General features: G+C 46.1%; 6 protein-coding genes across 6 annotated transcripts; all 6 read right to left on the bottom strand.

Annotated features, from left to right (window-relative positions):
• Positions 1-1,122: 1,122 nt before the first annotated feature.
• Positions 1,123-1,515, bottom strand: TEOVI_000909000 (RNA-binding protein, putative; the record flags this gene model as incomplete). The annotated part of the gene is made up of 1 exon (XM_067222992.1): positions 1,123-1,515. The coding sequence occupies one exon, from the start codon at positions 1,513-1,515 to the stop codon at positions 1,123-1,125; it is 393 nt and encodes a 130-aa protein (XP_067079093.1).
• Positions 1,516-1,751: 236 nt separating this feature from the next.
• Positions 1,752-2,531, bottom strand: TEOVI_000908900 (endonuclease III, putative; the record flags this gene model as incomplete). Its single annotated transcript, XM_067222991.1, has 1 exon — positions 1,752-2,531. The coding sequence occupies one exon, from the start codon at positions 2,529-2,531 to the stop codon at positions 1,752-1,754; it is 780 nt and encodes a 259-aa protein (XP_067079092.1).
• A 210-nt stretch (positions 2,532-2,741) lies between these two features.
• Positions 2,742-3,500, bottom strand: TEOVI_000908800 (N-acetyl-D-glucosaminylphosphatidylinositol de-N-acetylase; the record flags this gene model as incomplete). Its single annotated transcript, XM_067222990.1, has 1 exon — positions 2,742-3,500. One exon carries the CDS (start codon positions 3,498-3,500, stop codon positions 2,742-2,744), a length of 759 nt encoding a protein of 252 aa, XP_067079091.1.
• Positions 3,501-3,758: 258 nt separating this feature from the next.
• TEOVI_000908700 (uncharacterized protein) lies at positions 3,759-4,634 on the bottom strand (the record flags this gene model as incomplete). Its single annotated transcript, XM_067222989.1, has 1 exon — positions 3,759-4,634. The coding sequence occupies one exon, from the start codon at positions 4,632-4,634 to the stop codon at positions 3,759-3,761; it is 876 nt and encodes a 291-aa protein (XP_067079090.1).
• Positions 4,635-4,962: 328 nt separating this feature from the next.
• TEOVI_000908600 (Peroxisomal biogenesis factor 11 (PEX11), putative) lies at positions 4,963-5,913 on the bottom strand (the record flags this gene model as incomplete). Its single annotated transcript, XM_067222988.1, has 1 exon — positions 4,963-5,913. One exon carries the CDS (start codon positions 5,911-5,913, stop codon positions 4,963-4,965), a length of 951 nt encoding a protein of 316 aa, XP_067079089.1.
• Positions 5,914-6,137: 224 nt separating this feature from the next.
• Positions 6,138-8,003, bottom strand: TEOVI_000908500 (uncharacterized protein; the record flags this gene model as incomplete). The annotated part of the gene is made up of 1 exon (XM_067222987.1): positions 6,138-8,003. One exon carries the CDS (start codon positions 8,001-8,003, stop codon positions 6,138-6,140), a length of 1,866 nt encoding a protein of 621 aa, XP_067079088.1.
• Between the last annotated feature and the right edge of the window lie 709 nt (positions 8,004-8,712).

Here is an 8,712-nt window from a genome sequence, read left to right as displayed (position 1 = left end):
CCCCCCCCTTTCCTCTACTCTTGTTTGGTCCCACATACTACAACTTTCATTGGTTCGACAAACCCACGAAGGCTCTCCTCTAGTAAAGTGGTTGATGCCATGGTACTTGTTAAATGCTTACACTTACCTATCATTATTTCTTTTTTCAGTTGAATTTCTCCCCCCTTTTAACCCCTTCCCCCCCCTCGATTTCTTTTATAACAATGGAAGGGAACGCCAAAAGACATTGACATGCCCTTTTTTCACATGCGAACACATTTCGACCCTTCTCCCCTACCACGGTCAATTACTCATTTATTTCCCCCCCCCCTTTAATCTATTTCACTCCTTACCATAATAACTTTTCCCACTTCCCATTCCCTTCCGCTGGTTTTTTATGTGTTTTTTTTTCATTTTCCCCAGATTTTATCTCTCATCCATACTCCATCCGTTTCATATTTGTTTTTTGAATTTCTTTTTCTTTCCGGTCTACCTTCAAGGTAACAGAGTACACGTGGTCTTCCCGATCACTTCAGAGGGAAGCATTAAGATAGTAGAAGTAACGATTGCATCAGTTTGAAACAACAATAGTAATATATATATATATATATATATACAAGATGTAATCTTTCTGGAAGATTAGAACCGCACCACCAACGTAGCAGTAGCGTGCAAGAGTATGTTGGAGTGCAACCTTCGCCCTCATTCGAGTTCGTGACCGGTGCACCACCTTGACACCTCTTAGTGTCTTTTCTTCTTAGTACTTCTGCAGCTCATGGTGTCGTTTATTTTTCACCCCGCACAACCCAGCGGTTCATAATCTTTTTTTTTAAGGAGTTGAAAGAGGGTGACCTCAAATGATGAATAAGCTCATTTTTTAAAAAAAGTTGTTTCATATAAGTTATTTAAAATAATAATAATAAAAAAAAGTTGCTTGTAACGTTTGGTTAATTGTTGTCCTTTAAGCATAGAGGTGGGTAGCCAATCAATGTTAGCGCACGACGGAACTTCATACACATGCTGAGCCACCCACAAGAGCATACGAAAAAAAAAAACAGAAAGTAAAAAAAAAAATGCAATATACTAACATTTAAATATACTTATTTATTTGTGGCGTCTGGAACCACTTTCCGCACCCTCTGCTTAAGCAGTAATACACGTCGGTGGGTACAGAACATACACCGCAGGTTGCACAACCTCGCACATCATCGCTTGAGTGTACAAGAGCGGATCGGCCTTCTTCACAGATGCTTCGGGGCGCGCCAATCGCACTTGCACACGGGCGTGTTGAACGGTGTGACCCTGAAGAGCCATGACAGCATTGTATGCGTCCTGGTATCTCTCCATCAGCACAAACCCATACCCCTTGCAGCGTTTTGTCTCCTTATCCCGTACAAGCGCTGTTGAGACGATCTTACCAAACGGCGCAAACAACGCTCGGAGCTCTTCTTCGGTGTAGTTGGGCGGAAGGCTCGCGATGTATACGTTGCGAATGTATGGAGGCTCCAAGGGCATCTTCGAAAACTGGTTGAACATGCTGTTTAGTGCAACTTCCTATCAAAAGAAAAAGGAAACAAGGAGCGCCTATAAGCAAACATCGATGCCACAAACATCAATATTACAGCAGAAACAACTATTCTTTCTACACATGCCCTCCTCCACATGGGATGAAAAGGTTACCCCCCCCCCAAAGAAAGGCGGCAACAACAAAGAAAATGACATAATAGTACAAGTGGTAAAGAGATACAGAGGGGAAATATGCATGTATATTACTATATACGCTTCCGTTTTGGGGCTGGAACCACAGCACCAACGTCCTCAATTTCGGGCAACCTCTGACGCTTCACGCCGCCCTTTGCCTCGCGGAAGGCGCTGGGACACAGCCCACTCGCTGGGCACTCTGAACATCGCGGGATCCGGGGAGTACATATTGTTTGGCCCAATCCCACCAACATTCCATTGATCTCACCCCAATACTTGGCGGGAAGCCAAGCTTCGAGAGCCTTCCTCGTATCCTCTGGACTCTTTACCGTTGAGGGAACCCAGTGGAACCGCTGGGCGATTCGATGGACGTGTGTATCAACTCCAATTCCGATTACCACACTGTCTGCTTCCTGTAGAAAAAGATGGGCCATCTTGGGCCCAACACCTGGAAGGGAAACCAATCCCTCATAAGACCGCGGCACTGTTCCTTTGTGTAGCTGCAGTATAGACTCAGTAGCTGCTTTTATATTCCTCGCCTTTGTGTTGTGGAAACCAACCTTAGATATGAACTCGTTAAGCTTCGACTCCGGCATCTTGTAAATTGTCTCCGGTGTACAACCGTGATCAATAAGGGAGTGCATCGCCGCTGCAGTCACGTGATCTTTGGTTTGGGCACTGAGCATGAGTGCCAGTAATATATGGTACCGCCTGACCTCATCTGACGCCGATGGGTCAAACAACTTTGAGCACCCTACGGTGTCCACTGGTGCCTGGACTTCTTCTCGAATTTCCTTCACTTTAGCGTACAATTTGCTCCAGTTGGATGGTGGTTTAAATAGCTTGCCCATCGCCGCTGCCCAGCTAAAGTAAACGGATAAGAGAAAGGAAACATATAAATATGCACGTCAACAAAGGGAGGCAACGCCAATCTGTGAAACACGTCATTCAACTTTAGTAGCTGCCCACTAACGGTTATAGAGGACAGCGTTGATCATTCATCATCTTAATGTACACCAGTAAGCAGTAGAAAAAGTGCGCGGGGGCTAAATTTCCTCGATTCATGCGACCCCCAATTCCTTCACTTCATTAACGTAAGAGTAGGAAGAAAACCAAACAAACAAATAGCGGAACCACACAAGTTGGGTTTTGTGTTTCCTCATGGCGGAAAAGCTTGTGAACAATGAGGTCGGCGGAATGAGGATTACGTGGTTTCGGCGTCCGCCGCAACGATGAATTCCTACCGTATAGCCTACTGTGGAAAGTATACCCACGTACTTTTCCAATAAGTCCCTCGTGTGCAGACTCAAAAATAGTATCCCGGGAGGAAGATTCTTTTTCGCCAAGAGAACTCCCTCATACACCGCTACGTGATTCGCATGAGAAGAGACTCCCCTATGATCAAACGTGATAACAGTGCGGATGTCCTTGACGCTGTGCAGGTACGAAAGAACCTCTCGTTGGACTATTTCGGTATTCCATAAGTTGTCTGGACCATCCTGTAGGTCCGGGTGGTCTACCACGCGGACGCTACGCCTGTTAACTCCAAAGTACTCCGCACTGGCAACTAACTCTTTCTCCCTGACTGTGCCCAAGCCACTGTAGTTTCCATTGGACAAGCAGAGAAAGTGGGCATTCAGGCCATGGCGCCTGACATAATCCAACAGCGGCGAGAAGAACATCGCTTCATCGTCCGGGTGTGCGAACACAAAAAGAACGTCCCCAAGTAGGTGTATCTTACTTACGCAAGATGCACGTTGCCATAAGACTAGAAATGATAAAAAAACGACGACGAACCCAAACACCAAAGCACCATGCATGTGTATGAGCGACTCCCTCAACAACTTAACAACAATCAGAATATAGAATGACGCATTGATAGGGCACATAAATAAGATAGAAGATAAAAATCCACACTCCGCCGCCTTAGGTAGCGGTGCGTCTTCTCACGTATAGACATACGCAGCGGGTGTATTTCCTTTAATAGCACGATTTGGTTAAGACTACTAAGTCAAACTGGGTTTGAATATAATTTTTAAAATCTAGCATCTACTCATGGGAACAAAACAAAATTCAATCTACAACTGAAGACTTTCTTTAAGGTCTTTCAGTTTACCAATGGACGCCAAGGTGGTATCATTTTTGTCATTCTCCTTTAGCCGCCGCTGCTGGCGAACAGCTTCCAAGCGTCTCTTTTTAACGACGGCACGGTCGCCTTCCTCATCCGTAGGCGCGGGGGGAGGGACGGGGGCTAGAGGGGGCTTTGCGTGTGCGACATCCACACCCAATGTAGACTGCTGTGAAGACGATCGTTGGGTGATGGCAAACTTTCCCACTTGAGAAAGAAGCCTCTCAATCTCCTTCTCATACACCTCCTTCTGTAACTTCCACTGGCACCTTTCTGTCTGTAACAGGTTATCCCTATCAGTCAGTTGTGCTTCATAGGCTGAGCACTTTTCTTCTAGTTGCGTTTTTAGCTTTTCCAGCGACTGTTCTCGAAGGCGGAGTTCCGTCTGGTATTCATCCTCCTTCTCTGCTAGCTTCTTTTCAAACAACCCCACAACACTATTATTCCTGCTCTTCTCGGTATGCACTAAATCGGTAAGTCGAGATATTTCCTTGTTCGCATCATCATATTCCTTCCTGAGTTCCTCTAGTTTGTGAAGTAGGTTTTCGTTTTGATCTGTGATGATAGAAACCTTACGCCGCTCATCATCCAATAAAGTAGACATGGATTTGTGAAATGACCCATTCTCTTCAACCAAAGAGTTCATTTTTTCAGTGAGCTTCCGTGAAATGGCGTCCAAGTCACTTCTGACGGTTCTTAGAGCTTCATTTTCCTCACCAAGACATCGGACACCCTCCCTGAAGCTACGCATGGTGCTCTTCCAATCGCCCTCTCCACTGCGAGAGTTCGTCCCCGCCGAGACTGCGAGTGGCTTCCTAGCGTTCATGTTCTCTTTCCCGTACTGGCTAGAGAGAAAGGCAAGACAGACATTCAAGTTACAAAACATAAAAGAAAGAGCAACGAACGAGGGGGCGTTTGAACCGCGCTAAGGGGGAAGGGAGAACAGAGCCGCCTCAGAAGGCAAATAGCATCGTACATATGCATATACGTGCGCTTGTATATAGGGGCGCAAACGGGGAGCAAATGCCTTTGCCCCAGGAAAGGGAACATTATACAATGGATTAGCAATATCATAAAGGCGGATAAATGCGTATGTTGAAATCTTCTTTTCGCGGCTGACTCCCTCACCCAGCTTCAACTCCTCCTTAGACCCGTTAGCGGCCATACGTCCAAACACGATAGACAGAAAGAATACCAGAAAAGAGACCAGCAACACTGGCGACGCCGCGCGCCGCTTCGTAGCGCTTCATACTCGCAAAAGCAACGAAAATATCGAGTAGTAGTTTGAGCTCAGTGACGAAAATCCAGTGCAATTCGAAATCCTTCCAAAGTAGCTTCGCGTAAGAATCTACTAAAACCACGTTATTCTCCATGCGAGCCTTTACAATCTTCGAGTTTTGTCGATCGTCTTTTGATTTTCCGTCGCCCTTCGATTCGCACATTCCTCGGCGCAGTTTGTCGACACGATCATACCTGGAGAGGAGAGAAAACGAGTATGTCGCCGATATCACTTCCTTTTCATCCGGTTGATGTGAGGCGTCAATTACTCCTTGTAGCAACCGGAGTGTATTGAGAAAAAGATCAACTAACAAAACAGGATGCGAACAGCGGAAAGCAATGTTGAAAAGCTGCTCAGCTACGTTACTGTGCAAGAACCCTTTCTGCGCAAGAAAAGCAACATCCTCGCACAATGACTTCACACACATCAGAAGCCGAGCAATCAAGTCACAGATCATTTGACACTGAATAAAAAAACCAACCCACTGCCCCCCACGAGCAGGTATATACACGAGCTCCGAGCACTTGATCAACGTCACCCTCATCCTCACAAGTTCTCCGACAAAGCGCCCTACTCGGAAAAGTCTGCGAGTGTTCATAATCGTCATCAAATTCCGCTCAACTGCAGTGTAGTGTCCCCCGGGCAGATAGCTTGTGCTGTAAGCCACTGAGTCCCTCCAAAGCTTGATTCGGAGAAAGTATTGAACGACCTTAAAGAGTTTGTCTCTACCTTGGTGCGTCTGCAGCAGCTGCCTCACCCGTGCTTTCGCTGTAATATCCTTAAACGGATCGCTTCCTAGAACACGGAGGTTATTAGTGTTCTTCATGTTCTCTCTATCTAACTTCTCAAATGCACCTAAGAGGTAAAACAAGCAAAATAAATGATGTGTACAAGATAATGGCTTGGCTAGGAACACATTTAAAGAAAATATGAAACCGAATCCCACCAGTTCTTCCTTTGCTGAAGCAAAAAAAAAGGAAAAAATAAAGCGGGTATCCGAGGTAACAAAAGAAAACTAACAAAGCTCCAAATACCTGCATAAAATCAACACTACGCTTTTTTCTTCGCGAGGTCCAAATCACCCATTGCAAGGGTGTTCATAAGCCACTCTACGCTAACGAGTCTGCACAACCGAAGTTGAGTTTCGTTCCACCTCTTTGCACCCAGCCTTTCCACCAACAACTGGAGAGCGCTTTGGGCGGCGCCCGCTGGGGTGTGTTTTTCGTCCATACCCTCCCTCTTCCCTCGCATATACTCTTCCCTTCGAAGCCTCGCTGCAGTCTTGTCGTCAAGCGTCAGCTTATACACAAGCCTCCCGCGGAGGTATCGTGGTCCGACTATTTCATCTGGGTCTTTTATAGAAACTCCTTCATGTCTGGGGGCCATCTCAATTGGGCACCACAGAGATGTGTCTGGTGACGCTCCCACAAACTTGCGAGGAGCGGGAACCGAAATAGACGAGTTTTTTATAGGTGTCACCGCCTGGAAGATATGCTCCTGTTCCTCCCTTCGAATACGAGTGATGTCATTGACAAATTCAATCCAATCAAGATCCCGGTCCGCACATGGAATGTAACTTCCCACACGGTACCGCTCGATAATTGATTTATAAGGTAAATCGTTATTCCGCTCAGCTCGCCTATTCAGAGTTTTCGGTAGCGAAGGCAAACCGATCATGGACTCCGCATTAACAAGATAGTTCCAACCTGCCCTTACCCATCCATCGTGCTGCGAAGTGGACAGTAATTCAATTTGCAACTCGGAGTAACCAACAACCTGACGTTCGTCCTGCCGCCAAAGGTGGTACTTCATGGCCTCATTGGAAAACAGTATAGCATCTTTTGGGGACTTCGAGACGCAAGAAATACCCCTTTCGTATATTTTGGACGTCATTGACTGATCCCGTAGAACGGAGCGCTCCGCGGAGGCCCACTGGTGATAAAGTTTCCAATCACTAACATTTTCAGCGACAGCCCTCTTTCCAATATCCCGAAGACATTTCTTGTTTTGCAAGAAATTTCTAGCGGTGTTAGCATAGAGCCGCTGAATAAAAAGTTGCGCGTTTACCTTGTCCTTTGTCAACGGTTGCTCCAACTGAAAATCCCTGTTCAGTAACGGTTCCGCCAACCAGAGTGCAACCGAGACTTCACTGCTAGACGCTCGCCCTCTCTTCAGTATCTCCATAGCTTGGACATGGTCGTTCATCTTTACAGCCATGAAGCATGCGTATGTGTACCAACATACGTCTTCATTGGGAAACTGACTGCACATTTGGCGAAATGCAAGTTCTGCCCTCCTTAAGTGAAGCTCCCGCATAGAATCCTGATCACACCTACCTAAAAGAGTTTGAAGCAGGATGTTCCACTGTGAACATAGAACATTTCTTTGGTAGCTGCTGCATGCGGAGGAATCGACAAATCGATCGGGCCAGCGGGGCTCCGTTTTCAGCATCTCCGAAAAGTGATTGATGTCCGAAAGAGCAAGATGGTTACCGACCTTTTCCCCACTCCGCTTCGCAGCATCGCTCTCAAATGTTCTGTACACTTTGTAGACCATGTTTTGCTGATATAAAGGGACTTGCAAAGCCATATGAAACAACTCCCTTTTCTTCCCCTCCCCGCAGCAAATATCGATAACCTTTAACCACAAAGGGGCGCTGTGGGGGTCAAGTCCGACACTATGAATAGCTTCCAATGCAATGTCATCGGTAACGGTTATTCTATTACGCTCAGCATAATCAAAATATACCATCCATGTTTCAGGAAAGGCGGCATTCTCAATCATCTTTACCAGACATTCCTCTTGTTCAGCCTCTGGAAGGTCGAAAACCCACCGGGTGCTAAGTGCGGAGGAGGGATTCCGTTTGATGTATTCCAGAATAGACGCGGGACGTGAGTCAAAGTTGCCTATATCCATTATTGCTCTCAAAAAAAAAAAAGGAAAAAAGAAGGGAAATAAGCGGCATGAAGGGCTGCAGCAGCCACTCTATGAAGACAGTTAATGATGCATACACAGACAGAATTTATTCATTCTTGGAAGGAAAAGGGAAAGAGGGAAAACGTGCATAACAAGGGGGAACGTAAAGGCACATATTTGGTCGCACCTGGTGGCAGCTACCATGCCTTTTCCTCAGAATAACTCAGGAGGAACACTGAGAGCGCCAGACTGAGCACTTACTTTGTTCCTGAAGGCGCTGAATTCTTCGGAAGAGAAAAGTATGCCGACGGTCCACTATACATCCATTCCTCCTGTTGGACACGCATGGAATAATTCCGAATTGTCTGAAGGAAATCCTTATCGCATGCAGAAGACGCTCCCACGTTGCTACGCGTCCCCCCTCGTCGAGGATCCATGGCGATGATCTAAAACAACAAAAGTTGTTGCACACAAGCAAATAGAACAACTATAATAACTAACAAAGAAGATTGATGAAGATGCAAAGATGGACGACATGAACGTGCCAAGGCAACAACGTACCAGGTACACCAACGGGAAAAATAGAGCATGCAAAAATTTTTCAGTACTTATATGGTACTTTATTGGTTTTACAAAAATCCCTAAATCAGATAACGAGCAGTCTACACATAAATACTAATTCCCCCTACCGTATTGCCGGTACGCCCTA

Source organism: Trypanosoma equiperdum, assembly GCF_001457755.1.
Source record: "Trypanosoma equiperdum strain OVI genome assembly, contig: ctg_1728, whole genome shotgun sequence".
NCBI lineage: Eukaryota > Euglenozoa > Kinetoplastea > Trypanosomatida > Trypanosomatidae > Trypanosoma > Trypanosoma equiperdum.
Note: the sequence above shows the minus strand (reverse complement) of the source record. Positions and strands in the feature narration are given on the sequence as shown.